The 19454-nt window shown below is 46.1% G+C and overlaps 1 protein-coding gene across 1 annotated transcript in view; it reads left to right on the top strand.

Annotated features, from left to right (window-relative positions):
- thbs4a (thrombospondin 4a) overlaps positions 1 to 19454 on the top strand; it is a 47826-nt gene that overhangs the window by 25315 nt on the left and 3057 nt on the right. Inside the window, exons 11-21 of the mRNA XM_079516258.1 lie at positions 445 to 597; positions 995 to 1099; positions 1317 to 1424; positions 2569 to 2728; positions 9283 to 9401; positions 10898 to 10950; positions 11300 to 11384; positions 12493 to 12589; positions 13729 to 13907; positions 15403 to 15451; positions 16371 to 16567. Of these exons, the coding sequence (XP_079372384.1) occupies positions 445 to 597; positions 995 to 1099; positions 1317 to 1424; positions 2569 to 2728; positions 9283 to 9401; positions 10898 to 10950; positions 11300 to 11384; positions 12493 to 12589; positions 13729 to 13907; positions 15403 to 15451; positions 16371 to 16567 (1305 nt within the window). The remainder of the gene's footprint in view (positions 1 to 444; positions 598 to 994; positions 1100 to 1316; positions 1425 to 2568; positions 2729 to 9282; positions 9402 to 10897; positions 10951 to 11299; positions 11385 to 12492; positions 12590 to 13728; positions 13908 to 15402; positions 15452 to 16370; positions 16568 to 19454) is intronic.

The raw sequence follows: 19454 nt of genomic DNA, 5'->3' as shown, positions 1-19454 counted from the left end.
TGTCCCCCCCTGACCTGTAGGTGTTGTGTGTTGCGTCGTGTGGTGTCCCCCCCTGACCTGTGTGTTGCGTCGTGTCGTGTCCCCCCCTGACCTGTGTGTTGTGTCGTGTGGTGTGTCCCCCTGACCTGTGTGTTGTATGTTGCGTCGTGTGGTATCCCCCCCCTGACCTGTGTGTTGTGTGTTTCGTCGTGTGGTGTCCCCCCCTGACCTGTGTGTTGTGTGTTGCGTCGTGTGGTGTCCCCCCCCTGACCTGTGTGTTGTGTCGTGTGGCCCCCCCCCCTGACTTGTGTGTTGTGTGTTGCGTCGTGTGGTGTCCCCCCCCTGACTTGTGTGTTGTGTGTTGCGTCGTGTGGTGTCCCCCCCTGACCTGTGTGTTGTGTGTTGCGTGGTGTGGTGTCCCCCCCTGACTTGTGTGTTGCGTGGTGTGGTGTCCCCCTCGTGCAGGGCTCGTTCCGCTGCGGGGCGTGCAAGGCGGGGTTCAGCGGGGACCAGGTGCGGGGCTGCCAGGGGGAGAGGCTGTGTGCCAACGGACAGCCCAACCCCTGCGACGTCAAGGCTGAGTGTGTGGTGGAGCGAGACGGCTCCATCAGCTGTGTGGTGAGAATGAACACATTTTTGGCAGCACATTTTGATTTTAGTTTTAGTCATTAGTCTCTTGAATAGTTTTCACTTAGTTTTAGTCACATTTTAGTCACCTGCTGTTTTATTGTTAGTCTAGTTTTAGCCGACTAAATCTACAGTTGATTTAGTCGACTAAAATGTATTTTGGCGGGCCTTGATGCCGTCGTGATGATTTTACACTTGCTGAAAATAAATTGCGTGTGTGTGTGTGTGTGTGTGTGTGTGTGTGTGTGTGTGTGTGTGTGTGTGTGTGTGTGTGTGTGTGTGTGTGTGTGTGTGTGTGTGCGTGCGTGCGTGCGTGCGTGCGTGCGTGCGTGCGTGCGTGCGTGCGTGCGTGCGTGCGTGTGTGTGTGTGTGCGTGCGTGCGTGTCAGTGTGGTATCGGATGGGCAGGTAACGGCTACCTCTGCGGTCGAGACACCGACATCGACGCCTATCCCGACGTGAAACTTCGTTGTCGTGACGACCACTGTAAAAAGGTACACGCTTAATTCTACTTCCTACTACTACTACTTCTACTATCAACCAATAGGAAATCTCCTAATAATAATAATAATAAGAAGAAGACGACGAATTATTATTCAACGGGTCGTTTCGAGGAAGCAATCCGATTGGTTGAAACGGCTCTCTAGCCGTGCTTTCGCAGACATGCATTAATGACGATAAAGAACACCCATTTGTGTGTTCTTGTTGCAGGACAACTGTGTCTTCGTCCCTAACTCGGGTCAAGAGGACGCCGACAGAGACGGGATGGGAGACGCTTGTGACGACGACGCAGACAGCGACGGCATCGTCAACATCGACGTACGTACCTCCCTCTTCCTCCCCCTCTTCCTCCCCCTCCTCCTCCTCCCCCTTCCTCCTCCTTCTCTCCCTTCCTCCTCTTCCTCCTCCTACTCCTATAGCCAATCAGTGTTGTTTCTGACGCAGACAGCGACGGCATCGTCAACATCGACGTACGTACCTCTAGCTCTTCATCCTCCTCCTCCTCCTCATAGCAGTCTGGTCCAATAGGATAACTGCTTGCTAACTCTCTGGTCCAATAGGATAACTGCTTGCTAACTCTCTGGTCCAATAGGGTAACTGCTTGCTAACTCTCTGGTCCAATAGGGTAACTGCTTGCTAACTCTCTGGTCCAATAGGATAACTGCTTGCTAACTCTCTGGTCCAATAGGATAACTGCTTGCTAACTCTCTGGTCCAATAGGATAACTGCTTGCTAACTCTCTGGTCCAATAGGATGACTGCTTGCTAACTCTCTGGTCCAATAGTATAACTGCTTGCTAACTCTCTGGTCCAATAGTATAACTGCTTGCTAACTCTCTGGTCCAATAGGATGACTGCTTGCTAACTCTCTGGTCCAATAGGATAACTGCTTGCTAACTCTCTGGTCCAATAGGGTAACTGCTTGCTAACTCTCTGGTCCAATAGGGTAACTGCTTGCTAACTCTCTGGTCCAATAGGATAACTGCTTGCTAACTCTCTGGTCCAATAGGATAACTGCTTGCTAACTCTCTGGTCCAATAGGATAACTGCTTGCCAACTCTCTGGTCCAATAGGATAACTGCTTGCTAACTCTCTGGTCCAATAGGATAACTCCTTGCTAACTCTCTGGTCCAATAGGATAACTGCTTGCTAACTCTCTGGTCCAATAGGATAACTGCTTGCTAACTCTCTGGTCCAATAGGATGACTGCTTGCTATAACTCTCTGGTCCAATAGGATAACTGCTTGCTATAACTCTCTGGTCCAATAGGATAACTGCTTGCTAACTCTCTGGTCCAATAGGATAACTGCTTGCTAACTCTCTGGTCCAATAGGATAACTGCTTGCTAACTCTCTGGTCCAATAGGATGACTGCTTGCTATAACTCTCTGGTCCAATAGGATAACTGCTTGCTAACTCTCTGGTCCAATAGGATAACTGCTTGCTAACTCTCTGGTCCAATAGGATAACTGCTGGCTGGTTGCCAACGTGGACCAGAGGAACACAGACACAGATCTCCATGGCAACGCGTGTGACAACTGCCCGGCGACGCCCAACCCCGACCAGAGAGACACCGACGGGGACGGACGGGGAGACGAGTGTGACGAGGACATGGACGGAGACGGTGTGTGTGTGTGTGTGTGTGTGTGTGTGTGTGTGTGTGTGTGCATGTAAATGGTGGTGCATTTCTATAGTGCTTTCATCCAAATCGCTTTACATAGATTGTGCATTACATTCACACACACATTCACACTCCGATGGAGGAAACCATGCAAGGCACCAACCTGCACATCAGGAGGAATCAGGGGTCCAGTGTCTTGCTCAAGGACACTTAGGCCCTCATTTATCAACCGTGCGTACACCAAAATATGGGTGTACGCCGAAATTACCGCAATTTTCGGCATTTACGATTTGCGCCAAAGCTTGAATTTCAACTTGTGCCAAGACAAAAATCACGTCTGGTCGGGAGCTGTCGTACGCTTTGTCCTCACCTGTTTTTCTGTCGTAGAACAGCGGAGCAGCATTGTTTGACCAGCTGAGAGGCTGTCACAGGCATCGAAACATATGTATTCACTCCTAAAATGTTTATATAAAACTGTATAGGTATGTATATGGGCTAAATGTAAAAAAGAAAAAAAAAGTAAAGGAATACATCAACGATGTGTCTTTGTGTCATATGAAATTAGTAGGAGATTTCCAACTTTACAAGCAAGCAATTAAAATCGCGCATTTAAAAACAATGTTGCAAGTTAGATGCGTAAGCCATTTAAACAGTGTTTTGCATGATGAGCGCATACATGCGAGGATTTGGTCTGTCTGTGCTGAAATATTTCCATGACGGGACGTTGGAGAGTATAGTGCAGCGCTGCAGCTGCGGAGAGTCCCAACTTGGGTAGCCTACTGTAGCCTAATCTACAGCAGGCCGATGTCTTTCTGGAGTTACAGTATGTGCAATCTCCTCCTCGTTTAATAAACCTGACGCGTCGCTGGAATGCCAAATGTGCCGTGCCAGCGCAAGTGGGAACGCATCGGAGATAGTATAGGCTAAGCCAGCCTGCAGCCCACCACCACCACCACTGTCCAGTGGTGTCCACTGTCCACTGTCCAGTGATTTTGAGGGCTGGGGGAGCCCACAGGGATCGAACCGGGAACCTCACGTACGGTTCCCATCCGGCCACTCTACCACCGCTGATCCACTGCCCCCTGTGTGTGAATAACATGTATTTTAACACAGAAACAAGCACCTTAAAAACTGCGCCTGTACACAGAACAGAAGGCAGGGAGAGAGCAGTTGAAATGTACACAGAAGGCAGGGAGAGAGCAGTTGAAATGTTACAGGTCTGTAAAAAGTATATTTATTGGAATCATCAGTGTTGGTAACAGGCTGACCTTTAAAAGCACCTCTCATTTGTTCCACTGGAAAAAGAAAAACATTCCACAGCAGTGTGTGTGTGTGTGTGTGTGTGTGTGTGTGTGTGTGTGTGTGTGTGTGTGTGTGTGTGTGTGTGTGTGTGTGTGTGTGTGTGTGTGTGTGTGTATATGTGTGTGTGTGTGTGTGTGTGTGTGTGTGTGTTGGATAGTTGTTTAAACGTTGTGCTCTGTCTGTCCCTGCCTGCCTGCCTGCCTGCCTGCCTGCCTGTCTGTCTGTCTGTCTGTCTGTCTGTCTGTCTGTCTGTCTGTCTGCATGTCTGTCTGCCTGTCTGTCTGTCTGTCTGTCTGCATGTCTGTCTGCCTGTCTGTCATGTTGTCTGCCTGTCTGTCATGTTGGGCGGGGTGTCAGACAGTGGGCGGGTTGCCATGTTGGGCGGGGTGTCAGACAGTGGGCGGGTTGCCATGTTGGGCGGGGTGTCAGACAGTGGGCGGGTTGTCATGTTGGGCGGGGTGTCAGACAGTGGGCGGGTTGCCATGTTGGGCGGGGTGTCAGACAGTGGGCGGGTTGCCATGTTGGGCGGGGTGTCAGACAGTGGGCGGGTTGCCATGTTGGGCGGGGTGTCAGACAGTGGGCGGGTTGCCATGTTGGGCGGGGTGTCAGACAGTGGGCGGGTTGCCATGTTGGGCGGGGTGTCAGACAGTGAGCGGGTTGCCATGTTGGGCGGGGTGTCAGACAGTGGAAACTATTTCACGTTTCTCTAAAACGACCTCTTGGCAGACTGACTTCGCTCCCACACTATACACCACTGCTTCTCAAAGTGGGGCCTGGGGACCCCCAGGAGGTCCTTGACTGGGTTCCAGGGGGTCCTCAGGAAAAAATGAAATACTTTACGTCATTATGGAGCCCCATTAGCACTTTCCTATAAGCTTGGCTATTCTTCCTGGAGTTCCGTCACACCCAACAATGCATCATCATAGACAACAGCATACTAGACCAGGGGTTCTCAACGTTTTTGGCCGGGGACCCCCGGAAATGCTTTGGCAATGTCTCGGGATCCCCGCCCCGCCCCCTCCCGACCCCCAATATAAATTGACTGCTACAATAACCTTAAACCATTTTGGGCGGGAACCCCTTTTGGTGTTTTAAGCATTGTTATAATTTAGCTATTGAAAAATAGCAGATCTACAAGCTCATAGCGCGCCACCGAGTGGCGCGCTATGAGCTTGTAGGTCTGCTATTTTTGAAAAATCGTGAAAATAAAAAATAAAATAAAAACCTTTTTTTTCTTTTTTTCTTTTTGGAAATAATTTGGGGACCCCCTAAAATAATTTTTACAGGGGTTGAGAACCCCTGTACTAGACAATAGTTCACCTACAGACGTTAAGGATATTTCCCTTTCAAAATCATTTTGGGTCATTTTATCGTCTACTCTGGCTTTTGAGAGCAGCCAGACAGTTTCTAAGTTGCTCTCTTCACTATTTAGAGATTTGATATTCTAATCGAAGTTACAATGGGATGGTATAGGATTAGGAATGGGGAGCGTCTGTCTGATAAAAATGAATATCAAAAATCTAATTTCTGAATCGAGCAATTTAAAAACTGTTCACAAAGGCCTGAGTAGACGATGGAATGACCTGTTAGGGAAATTATGAGGCCCCATCATTGGCAATCAGCAGAGGGAGGCGAAGGCATGACACAGCACAAGGAGTCCGGCATATGGTCAGCATCGTTCTTTATTCGTTCCTATCATCTCAGTACAGCAGAATGTGATGTATATATCTATTTGGCAATAGTAACACCTTGGCTGCCTGGCTTGGAAACTGATTCAGCTGTCAGGTGACAGCTGTCGGTCAGTCCGAATGCGTATTTGTGATAGTCCATCCTATTTGACTGAAATGAAATACAATTATAGTTCTTATTGAATAGTAGAATTGGCATTCTAAAACTGCCATTACAATCCACCGCTTTATATATGAAAATTGATACCTTATTAATTTACATGGCCCAGGAGATTTTTAGAATGACAAATATTGATGATTAAAACTGTATGGCTAGATTCATGTTTGATGACAGTGGTCAGATAAAGAAGGTTTCGCTATTAAGAAATTTAAAAATTACTGGACACATCTAGAATCAAGAAAAAACACATCTATAGTTAAATTAGGAGATAGTGAACACATCTAGTTAAATTTAGGAAGATAGGCACATCTAGAAGATCTTGTAGATCTGCTAATTTTCGAAAAGGTAGTTATTCTTTGCTCCGTTTCCAATACTATTTGTTGGTAAAGTGTAATTCCACACTACACGTACCTATAATAGTTTAGTTAAGAACAAAATTTAACTGAAATGATTAAACTTACAATTAGGGTAGGATTTACATTCAAATGGAAAGAATTAAAATGGATTCTATTAGGATAGAATGTAAACACTTCAACAATAAAATAATTGAATATGGCCACGTTTAGTTCACCTCTCAGGCTGTTTTCACACCCGAAAATAAATAAATAAATAAACTGACCGTGACCAAATCCTGTAGTTTAGGCTCTCTGCTACTTTTAACTCAGTTACCCACAAACACACAAATACCTTTCCTCCCCCCCCCCCCTCCTGCTAGCTGGACGAGAAAGAGAAAGAAAGGAAGGCTGTAAATCAGACATTTATATTTTCCAATATCGAATTAATTCAAATTAAACTGTTGCTAATGTGACCAAGGTGAGGTTTTCTCTGTCTAAATATTATCTCCATTCGTTCAACATTTTCTGTATTATATTACTTAAGTTAGCCCACGGAGATAAGGACCTATTTTGAAAGCTCACTGGAACGATTTAACTGCAGATCTTACTATTCGAAAATAGGTTTTTTGTCCTCTTTTTTCATACATCACGTGGAATTCTCATAAATTCTTGACATGGAATTAGAATTACCGTGGGCTACCTAGTAAAACCAGACTAATTTACAGGAGACAAACTAATATTAGACTTTTAACCATGTGCCATGCCATCTTAAATGATCGATTTCACATTATTGATTTAACACCTTGAAACACTAACTTTTGAATAGTTACTTTAGATCCATATTACTTATTTGCAAAACTGTAAATGTATTCCTAATTTGGGTTTATTGACACACACACACACACACTGAAAACACCTTTGCCACTCTCTCCTTCCATTTTGGGGGGAGAGTGGGATGCACTCAGTATGGTCTGTGGGTGGAAACAAATTCCACTACAACTTTACCCATTGTCCTATTTTAGGTTTCTGGTTTTCAGCTGCTGTTTTACAATTACATTTTTACCAATTTTAAAGTGGATTTTAATAAGCCTAGTTATAATTTTCCCTAGACTGTTGGATTGCTTTTAACTCAGATCGTAGTTTATAATTTTGTAGTTCACTACTTGTACATGTAGAAAAACTAAAATATATTAAATCACATAGGATAAATTACAAACTAAAGATCTAGTTACTTTCAGTTGTTTTCTCTTTAGCCAAAATTGATTTGCTGGCCTGCTTTACGGCAACGCCAAGCTTCCTGGTTTAAGGGGCACTCACGGGTCATATGGCCTTCCTTGAAGCAGTAAAAACACACGGTCGTCTTCTTTCCCAAACATCGTGCCCAATGTCTGTGTCGATTTCTTCTGTCTTGTTTTTCCTGGCGTCTCGCGTCCATGCTAGCAACGTCAGGCCTGGCTCGGCCATGCCAGCGGCGTCCGGATTCCTGGCGTCTCACGTCCTCTCTAGCAACGTCAAGCCTGGCTCGGCCATGCCAGTATGGTGTTGGTCCTGGTGGTCCTGGTCGTCTAACTCGCTGGCTGTGGAATGGCCTTGGGTTGCCCGGCTGGCTATGCCAGGCTCCCCAAGGTTGTGGGTGTTGTTTTGCAGCCCAGACGGGTGGTCTGGTGATTACTTGATGTGGTGTCCTGGCTGTTGGTTGTGGGGTAGGCTCGATGTAGTCTGGCACATCAAGTGACAGTGCCTCGAAGCCACCCAGTAGAACGGTGTTGGCTTGGTCGTCGGTTGTGTTGGCTTGGTCCTGGTCGTTGGTTGGTTTGGCATGCAAAGTGTAGTTGGCGTGTAAGCCTGTGAGTTGCATTACCGCGGTTTCAAGTTTCTGTTGTAGTAGAGTTACACGTGACTGTGCGTCGTCCATGAGTTTCTTCTGGACCTGTAGTTGGTGTTGGAGTGCCATTTCCCTTTGCTGTGCGTCGCTCATTTCCTGTCGAAGTTTCTTTCGGCTCTGCTTTGCCCCCATCTTTAAAATCGTCGGGTTTTTTTCCCAAGTACTCATCTATGGTGAAGACGAAATATCGGCCCTGCGTCACTGCGTCATTTGTTAGGGAAATTATGAGGCCCCATCATTGGCAATCAGCAGAGGGAGGCGAAGGCATGACACAGCACAAGGAGTCCGGCATATGGTCAGCATCGTTCTTTATTCGTTCCTATCATCTCAGTACAGCAGAATCGTAGCATGGTTGCTCATCGTCGTACAGTCAAGAGTGAAGCATCACCCCGTTCCTCCCTCAAGTTGTCCCTTTCCCTCCCCTTTATTTCCCAACCACACACCCCCAAATTGACAGTCAGTGACAGGTGTTTTATTCAAATACAACAGGACATGGACAGATAATAACAGGTGGTCATACAACATCTCCGTTTATGGTCGGAGTTAAGCAAGCAGGAAACAACATGCTATTCTCATCCAAGCTAAGATGAGAGAGCACACCACTAGCAACACCTTTGTTGACAATGGTCTTCGTGAGCATGGGAATGCAGCTGTCAGATTGACAGCTGCATTGGTAGTCTCCTTTTTGCTCTGACAGGAATAGTTACCCCAATGTGTATTTGCTGACATGGTGTTTTACAGTAGGATGGAAAAATGAGATGTATATATCTATTTGGCAATAGTAACACCTTGGCTGCCTGGCTTGGAAACTGATTCAGCTGTCAGGTGACAGCTGTCGGTCAGTCCGAATGCGTATTTGTGATAGTCCATCCTATTTGACTGAAATGAAATACAATTATAGTTCTTATTGAATAGTAGAATTGGCATTCTAAAACTGCCATTACAGACCTAAACAGTTTTTTGAAAGTGAAATATCCCTTTAAGAAAGTACATGATGATCTGGGACAGGGGTTCCCAAGCTGTGGTGCGTGCACCCCTTGTGGTGCGTGAACAGCTAGGTCAGGAGGTAACAGGGGGTGCACGGCCGTAAATGATTAAAGACGGCTGATCTAGGAAAACAAATGTAGAAGGTTAGGAGTGTAAAAACACCTCCTGATCACTAATCATGGGTTTGGTTCCGTCCTCAGGGTTAAAGAACTTCCTGGATAACTGTCAGCGCGTCCCCAACCCGGACCAGAGAGACCGAGACAAGGATGGAGTGGGAGACGCCTGTGACAGCTGCCCCGACATGGTGAACCCTAATCAGGTAAACTACACTACCCATGATGCAATGCTGCCCCGACATGGTGAACCCTAACCAGGTACACTACACTACCCATGATGCAATGCTGCCATGACATGGTGAACCCTAACCAGGTACACTACACTACCCATGATGCAATGCTGCCCCGACATGGTGAACCCTAACCAGGTACACTACACTACCCATGATGCAATGCTGCCCCGACATGGTGAACCCTAACCAGGTAAACTACACTACCCATGATGCAATGCTGCCCCGACATGGTGAACCCTAACCAGGTAAACTACAATACCCATGATGCAATGCTGCCCCGACATGGTGAACCCTAACCAGGTAAACTACACTACCCATGATGCAATGCTGCCCCGACATGGTGAACCCTAACCAGGTAAACTACAATACCCATGATGCAATGCTGCCATGACATGGTGAACCCTAACCAGGTAAACTACACTACCCATGATGCAATGCTGCCCCGACATGGTGAACCCTAACCAGGTAAACTACAATACCCATGATGCAATGCTGCCCCGACATGGTGAACCCTAACCAGGTACACTACAATACCCATGATGCAATGCTGCCCTGACATGGTGAACCCTAACCAGGTAAACTACACTACCCATGATGCAATGCTGCCCCGACATGGTGAACCCCAAGGGGCCAGTGAGGCTATTCAACGTTGAAGGTCTGGGTCCTAGTGGTAGGAGGAGGGACTACAGGCGGACCCGTGGATTCATGACCGGGAAACCCCGTGCAGCTGGGCTTTCACATTGAGCGCTCGGTTGCCCTACGTCACCCCGGACCTCAAAGTTGAGGTCCGGAGGAGGGACTTCCGGCAGTCTTCCGGGTGCTTCAAAACGCCACTGAGCAACTTCCACTGACATGAATAGCTGGGGGGGCGGAGCTTCGCGCCAGTTCAGTCTCTATCCTTTTATATACTCTATGGTGAACCCTAACCAGGTAAACTACACTACCCATGAGTTTACCTGAGTTTACGACAGAAAAGGTACCTTGTGACAGGTGCATACAATTACAGACATGAAAAGGTACCTTGTGACAGGTGCATAAAGGTACCTTGTGACAGGTGCATAAAGGTACCTTGTGACAGGTGCATAAAGGTACCTTGTGACAGGTACATAAAGGTACCTTGTGACAGGTGCATAAAGGTACCTTGTGACAGGTGCATAAAGGTACCTTGTGACAGGTACATAAAGGTACCTTGTGACAGGTACATAAAGGTACCTTGTGACAAGTGCATAAAGGTACCTTGTGACAGGTGCATAAAGGTACCTTGTGACAGACAGGTGCATAAAGGTACCTTGTGACAGACAGGTGCATAAAGGTACCTTGTGACAGACAGGTGCATAAAGCTACCTTGTGACAGGTGCATAAAGGTACCTTGTGACAGGTACATAAAGGTACCTTAAAGGTACCTTGTGACAGGTGCATACAGACATGCGTCAAATCTTCCTAAATGTGTGTTTTTGCACCTGCAGTCAGACTCAGATGATGACCTCATCGGAGACACCTGTGATGACAACATCGACAGGTAACCATAGCCTGCATTCATACCGTACGTAACTATTAACAATAATTAATATTGTTGATTGATTATTATTGTTTACAGACTGGCCTTTTCCTCTCGTCGATAGCCTCTCTTATTTGTCTTTTCATGTATTTAATGTAGGCCTAATTTTCCTCCTATGTGTGGTTTTGGTTTTGTCTTTTGTGTGTTCTTTGATGTATTTTATGTGTGCGTTGTCGGCAACAACAAGAAAAGTGAGTTTGCAGATCGACTATTTTCACTAGTTTTGGTTTTCCAAAGTATTTGTACAACGTGTCATTTCTGCTGTGTGTGTTTTCTAATGTATATTTGTACATTTCCGCGGTGTGGTCAGCGATGGAGACGGCCATCAGAACACTAAGGACAACTGTCCCATGGTCATCAACTCCAGCCAGCAGGACACAGACAAGGATGGAAAGGTAATCATCCTCTGTGTCTCTCTCTCTCTGATAGCAACGATACTAGTCATTGGTTAGACCAGTCATTAGTCCTACAACCTATCTCAAACCCTCACCCTAACCTCCCACGGGGCAGCACACCTAAACCTAATCTTAATCTTAAACCCCAGGGGGGGTCCAGGGGGTAAATCTGCAACATCGGAGTTAGAACCGGAGACCAATTGGGTCTCCATTAAACGGCTGAGCGCTGTTCAGAGGTGGTCAGCCGCTGGGGCAATGGGGCTTGAGAGGTTTCTCCCAACCCTTAACGCACCCCTCACCAACCTTAATCCGGTCGTTTTAAGGCACCCCTAACCAACCTTAATCCGGTCGTTTTAACGCACCCCTCACCAACCTTAATCTGGTCGTTTTAACGCACCCCTCACCAACCTTAATCTGGTCGTTTTAACGCACCCCTCACCAACCTTAATCCGGTCGTTTTAACGCACCCCTCACCAACCTTAATCCGGTCGTTTTAACGCACCCCTCACCAACCTTAATCCGGTCGTTTTAACGCACCCCTCACCAACCTTAATCCGGTCGTTTTAACGCACCCCTCACCAACCTTAATCCGGTCGTTTTAACGCACCCCTCACCAACCTTAATCCGGTCGTTTTAACGCACCCCTCACCAACCTTATCCGGTCGTTTTAACGCACCCCTCACCAACCTTATGTCTAACCAATGATTAGTCAAAACTAAGTATGCCCCCCGATGAAAATGGTAAATGGTGCATTTATATAGCGCCTTTATCCAAGGCGCTTTACATAGATTGTGCATTACATTCACACACACATTCACACATCTTTACATAGATTGTACATTACATTCACCCATTCACACACACATTCACACACCGATGACAGAGGAAACCATGTAAGGCACCAACCTGCACATCAGGAGCAATTAGGGGTTCAGAGTCTTGCTCAAGGACACTTCGACACTAACTCTGGGGGAGCCAGGGTTCGAAACTGTCAACCTTGCGGTTATCATCCAGTCACTCTACCCCTGAGCCACCGCCGCCGCCCTGATGAAGATGAAGATGGTGATAATGAAGATGATGATGATGATAATAATGATGTCATCTACAGGGAGATGAATGCGACGATGACGATGATAATGACGGCATACTAGACGATGAAGACAACTGTAGGTTGGTGGTCAACCCTGATCAGACAGACGCCAACCGTGAGTAGATCCTCCTCCTCCACGAAATATACTATTATATCCTTTAGCCGTTGGTAAAAATATACTTATTATATCCTTTAGTTGATAAAAATATACTTATTATATCCTTTAGCCGTTGAAAAAAATATACTGATTATATCCTTTAGCCGTTGATAAAAATATACGTATTATATCCTTGAGCCGTTGATAATAGATGCTAAAAACATGTATAGAGCTCATAGCTCAGGGGTGGTGCAACTTTGACGATGGAGAGGGCCACTATATTTCCACACTCACTCCAGAGGGCCACACAGTGCATATGTTATTGAATTTCAAATGCATTTAGTTATAGTTATGTTAACTACGTCCGTCGTCCGCTCAACATAACTACATTGGACACAAAAAGACAATATTTTAATACTAGTCATTAAGTACTATTCATTTAATACTAGTCATTAAGTACTAGTCATTTAATACTAGTCATGAAGTAATTAAAGCGGGTTTGGAATCCTAACAGCTGAAATCAATACTATATCAGTGTTCTGATATTAACATGCGGACCGCATTAAGTGAAGGTGGGGGCCGCATGTGGCCCCCAGGCCGCCAGTTGCCCACCCCTGTTATAGCTTATTCTACCCTTAACTCCACTAAATGATATAGAGCTGAGCTAATTCACACTAATCCATGTAATAGATTCTAAAACATCCGTTACAATATTACGCTCTTGCATAATATTTCTTTACACTGTATATCAAACTCACATATTAAGAAATACCTGCGCTTCTCGTGTGTGTGGGTGTGTGTGCGTGCGTGCGTGCGTGCGTGCGTGCGTGCGTGCGTGTTTGTGCGTACGTGCACAGGTAGGTGACGGTGCTGTGTGCGAACAGTGCGATATGAAGTGTGAAATTATACCATAATGACAGTATTCCTTAATCATATTATATCATATTCAAGGGCGTTTGGAGAGAAATGAGACAGACTCCAGTCACTTTAGACTAGAGCATTGCAGAGGACAGGTGTGTGTCCAGCTGGTGCTCGTTAATGTCAAGGGGTGTGTGTGTGTGTGTGTGTGTGTGTGTGTACGTGCGTGCGTGTACGTACGTGTGTGTGTGCGTGTACGTACGTGTGCGTGCGTGTACGCGTGTGTGTGTGTGTTTCAGGCGATGGTGTTGGCGACGCCTGCGAGGGCGACTTCGACGCGGACAAAGTGATCGACAGGATCGACGTGTGTCCCGAGAACGCCGAGGTCACGCTGACCGACTTCCGAGCCTATCAGACGGTGGTGCTGGACCCCGAGGGCGACGCCCAGATCGACCCCAACTGGGTGGTCCTCAACCAGGTCAGCCAATCACAGTCAAGTTGGTTAACGGGCCCTTTTATTAATCACCGTTTTTAGGACGGGAACACATCTGTTGCGTCGCTTTAGCTTTTAACTCTATCTCTACCGCTAGCTGTTAGCATAAACCCCAGTTCCATTAACTCTATCTCTACCGCTAGCTGTTAGCATAAACCCCAGTTCCATTAACTCTATCTCTACCGCTAGCTGTTAGCATAAACCCCAGTTCCATTAACTCTATCTCTACCGCTAGCTGTTAGCATAAACCCCAGTTCCATTAACTCTATCTCTACCGCTAGCTGTTAGCATAAACCCCAGTTCCATTAACTCTATCTCTACCGCTAGCTGTTAGCATAAACCCCAGTTCCATTAACTCTATCTCTATCTCTACCGCTAGCTGTTAGCATAAACCCCAGTTCCATTAACTCTATCTCTACCGCTAGCTGTTAGCATAAACCCCAGTTCCATTAACTCTATCTCTACCGCTAGCTGTTAGCATAAACCCCAGTTCCATTAACTCTCTCTACCGCTAGCTGTTAGCATAAACCCCAGTTCCATTAACTCTCTCTACCGCTAGCTGTTAGCATAAACCCCAGTTCCATTAACTCTATCTCTACCGCTAGCTGTTAGCATAAACCCCAGTTCCATTAACTCTATCTCTACCGCTAGCTGTTAGCATAAACCCCAGTTCCATTAACTCTATCTCTACCGCTAGCATAAACCCCAGTTCCATTAACTCTATCTCTACCGCTAGCTGTTAGCATAAACCCCAGTTCCATTAACTCTATCTCTACCGCTAGCTGTTAGCATAAACCCCAGTTCCATTAACTCTATCTCTACCGCTAGCTGTTAGCATAAACCCCAGTTCCATTAACTCTATCTCTACCGCTAGCTGTTAGCATAAACCCCAGTTCCATTAACTCTATCTCTACCGCTAGCTGTTAGCATAAACCCCAGTTCCATTAACTCTATCTCTACCGCTAGCTGTTAGCATAAACCCCAGTTCCATTAACTCTATCTCTACCTCTAGCTGTTAGCATAAACCCCAGTTCCATTAACTCTATCTCTACCGCTAGCTGTTAGCATAAACCCCAGTTCCATTAACTCTATCTCTACCGCTAGCTGTTAGCATAAACCCCAGTTCCATTAACTCTATCTCTACCGCTAGCTGTTAGCATAAACCCCAGTTCCATTAACCACCTTAACCATTATTTAAAACTAGCTTTAGCTTAACTTTAGATTGGACCCATGAAAATGTGTCTGCGACCCACTAATGCTCCCAAGCCACTGTTTGGGAAACAATATAAATGCATTTTATATATGTGATGTATTCCCATACTTTTGTTCCTGCCTAATGTAAATCGCTCTGGATTAAGAGCGTCTGCTAAATGCCTAAATTGTAAATTGTAAACAATCGTATGATTGGATACTGATTGTCTCTCTCTGATTGGCTCATCTCTAGCTGTCTCTCTCTGATTGGCCACTTCTCTCTCCACAGGGCATGGAGATCGTTCAGACCATGAACTCTGACCCCGGCCTGGCCGTAGGTAAGAAATGAATCTGATTGGCCATAGGTAAGAAATGAATCTGATTGGCCGTATAGGTAAGAAATGAATCTGATTGGCCGTAGGTAAGAAATGAACCTGATTGGCCGTAGGTAAGAAATTAACCTGATTGGCCGTAGGTAAGAAATTAACCTGATTGGCCGTAGGTAAGAAATGAATCTAATTGGCCGTATAAGAAATGAACCTGATTGGCCGTATAGGTAAGAAATGAATCTAATTGGCCGTATAAGAAATGAACCTGATTGGCCGTAGGTAAGAAATTAACCTGATTGGCCGTAGGTAAGAAATTAATCTAATTGGCCGTATAAGAAATTAACCTGATTGGCCGTATAGGTAAGAAATGAATCTAATTGGCCGTATAAGAAATGAACCTGATTGGCCGTAGGTAAGAAATTAACCTGATTGGCCGTAGGTAAGAAATGAATCTAATTGGCCGTATAAGAAATTAATCTGATTGGCCGTATAAGAAATTAACCTGATTGGCCGTAGGTAAGAAATGAACCTGATTGGATTGAAAACAAGGAATGATTACATAGTATGTGTCAGGTGAAACAGGCCATTTTCGTGCTCAGACACATCAGGGACACAGGGACAGACCCAGGGACACAGGGATGGACCCAGGGACAGACACAGGGACAGACCCAGGGACACAGGGACAGACACAGGGACAGACCCAGGGACAGACACAGGGACAGACCCAGGGACACAGGGACAGACACAGGGACACACATAGCTGTCTATAGGAGTGGACACCACCATCACTCAAAAAGAAAGACAATCACAGAATGCGGCGAATCGGCCTGGAAACCAGACTAAGCTATTTTTGCAGAGTTAGATTATAATTACAAAATGTACGTTAAACACATATTTAGCTGATCTGTGTGTTTGTGTGCGCGTTAAGGCTACACTGCGTTCAGTGGGGTGGACTTCGAGGGGACGTTCCACGTGAACACGCAGATCGACGACGACTACGCCGGATTCATCTTCGGCTACCAGGACTCCTCCTCCTTCTACGTGGTCATGTGGAAACAGACCGAACAGACCTACTGGCAGGCCGTGCCCTTCAGGGCCGTGGCAGAGCCTGGCATACAGCTCAAGGTGTGTGTGTGTGTGTGTGTGTGTGTGTGTGTGTGTGTGTGTGTGTGTGTGTGTGTGTGTGTGTGCGCGTGCTTGCGTGTGTGCAGGCCTGGTTGACTAGATTTAGAAGACATGTGTCCAGTGCATAGCCTACTGCAGGCCTGGTCGACTAGATTTAGAAGACATGTGTCCAGTGCATAGCCTACTGCATGCCTGGTCGACTAGATTTAGAAGACATGTGTCCAGTGCATAGCCTACTGCAGGCCTGGTTGACTAGATTTAGAAGACATGTGTCCAGTGCATAGCCTACTGCAGGCCTGGTTGACTAGATTTAGAAGACATGTGTCCAGTGCATAGCCTACTGCAGGCCTGGTTGACTAGATTTAGAAGACATGTGTCCAGTGCATAGCCTACTGCAGGCCTGGTAGACTAGATTTAGAAGACATGTGTCCAGTTCATAGCCTACTGCAGGCCTGGTCGACTAGATTTAGAAGACATGTGTCCAGTGCATAGCCTACTGCAGGCCTGGTCGACTAGATTTAGAAGACATGTGTCCAGTGCATAGCCTACTGCAGGCCTGGTTGACTAGATTTAGAAGACATGTGTCCAGTGCATAGCCTACTGCAGGCCTGGTTGACTAGATTTAGAAGACATGTGTCCAGTGCATAGCCTACTGCAGGCCTGGTTGACTAGATTTAGAAGACATGTGTCCAGTGCATAGCCTACTGCAGGCCTGGTGGACTAGATTTAGAAGACATGTGTCCAGTGCATAGCCTACTGCAGGCCTGGTCGACTAGATTTAGAAGACATGTGTCCAGTGCATAGCCTACTGCAGGCCTGGTCGACTAGATTTAGAAGACATGTGTCCAGTGCATAGCCTACTGCAGGCCTGGTCGACTAGATTTAGAAGACATGTGTCCAGTGCATAGCCTACTGCAGGCCTGGTCGACTAGATTTAGAAGACATGTGTCCAGTGCATAGCCTACTGCAGGCCTGGTTGACTAGATTTAGAAGACATGTGTCCAGTGCATAGCCTACTGCAGGCCTGGTTGACTAGATTTAGAAGACATGTGTCCAGTGCATAGCCTACTGCAGGCCTGGTTGACTAGATTTAGAAGACATGTGTCCAGTGCATAGCCTACTGCAGGCCTGGTCGACTAGATTTAGAAGACATGTGTCCAGTGCATAGCCTACTGCAGGCCTGGTCGACTAGATTTAGAAGACATGTGTCCAGTGCATAGCCTACTGCAGGCCTGGTCGACTAGATTTAGAAGACATGTGTCCAGTGCATAGCCTACTGCAGGCCTGGTCGACTAGATTTAGAAGACATGTGTCCAGTGCATAGCCTACTGCAGGCCTGGTTGACTAGATTTAGAAGACATGTGTCCAGTGCATAGCCTACTGCAGGCCTGGTTGACTAGATTTAGAAGACATGTGTCCAGTTCATAGCCTACTGCAGGCCTGGTCGACTAGATTTAGAAGACATGTGTCCAGTTCATAGCCTACTGCAGGCCTGGTTGACTAGATTTAGAAGACATTTTGGAGCTCTTGCTACTGAAATGATGGATTATATATATGGAGAAATCCCGACATTTAACATGCATCTCTATGGGGGAGGAGGACAGCTTGCCCTGTCCCCTCGCTGCTAACGTGCCTATTGGACAAGGACGGGTTGGGGAGGGACTTAGCGAAGGGCTAATTGCCTTCCGTCTGTTAGGAAATTGTTGTGCGACGCGTTGTGAGCTTGTAGATCTGTTATTTTGTAAAATCAGCCATCATGACGGCATCAAGACCGCGCCAAAATGCATTTTAGTGGACTAAATCAACTATAGATTTAGTCAACTAAAACTAAAATGTGACTAAATGAAAACTATTCAAGAGAGTATGGGCAGTATTATGCGTGTCTTAAGTACCAGGTCTTATAATAATAATAATAATAAAACTTTATTTGTATAGCACCTTTCATGACATGAAATGCAGCTCAAAGTGCTTTACACAAAAAAAGAAAAGAAAGGCAGGGCATAAACAATACAGTGAGGACATGAATAACATTTTTTTTAAAAAGACAAATAAATCAATTAAAAGCAAGGGTGTAGAAGTGGGTCTTGAGCTGAGCTTTAAAAATGTCTACAGAGGCTGCCTGTGGAAGGTACAGTGGGAGTTTGTTCCACGCCGTCGGCCCGTAGAAGCAAAAAGCTGCTTCCCCGTTGAAGTATATCTACTACAAAGAGAGACTGCTTTTCCTCTCCCTATAGCCCATAAACAGACGTAAAGACTTAGACTAAAAAACACTCAGGCAAAAATACGGAGAAGTTCTGCAGACAGATAGATGAAGAAGCACAGGCAAGCAGATGAATGAAGGTTTCGGAGTCCAGTTTTATTTTCAGAGTGTATAAAATACAGCCATGGGCCTAGCCCACCCGCCTGGCGGCGTGTGAGCCACTGACTAACACATATAGACATTTCAATAGAGTCTTTATACAGAGACAACAACAGATGCAAAGGTGGTCTCAGGTTACCCCACCCCCCTGAAGTCTAAAGTGGTCAACATTGTCCAAATTGTCTCCATATATGGTCACCAGGAAGCAAGCACAGGAAGAACAGTAGGTGTCCTGGTCGTTTACTGCATGCTATCAGCAAACAACCCCCGACCATTTGGTTGGTCAAGCCCTATTCTGAAATTCCTAGCCTCTGTGTCCTGACATGTTTGCACTATACTAAACAGTTGTTTAAGCTATATTAATGTGAATTGTGTTTTCCATATACATCACCGTATTTTTTAGTTGCCATTTTTTTAGGCAAAGCGAGCAGGCCAGCAGTGGAAGACCTTAGGGGGCGGTTTGGGACATATTTCGGCAGGCAGTCATGTAGGTAGGAAGGTGCGAGACCATTGAGAGCTTTATAAACA

Source organism: Electrona antarctica, assembly GCF_951216825.1.
Source record: "Electrona antarctica genome assembly, chromosome: 12".
Lineage (NCBI taxonomy): Eukaryota > Metazoa > Chordata > Actinopteri > Myctophiformes > Myctophidae > Electrona > Electrona antarctica.
This window is presented reverse-complemented; position numbering and strand designations above follow the sequence as displayed.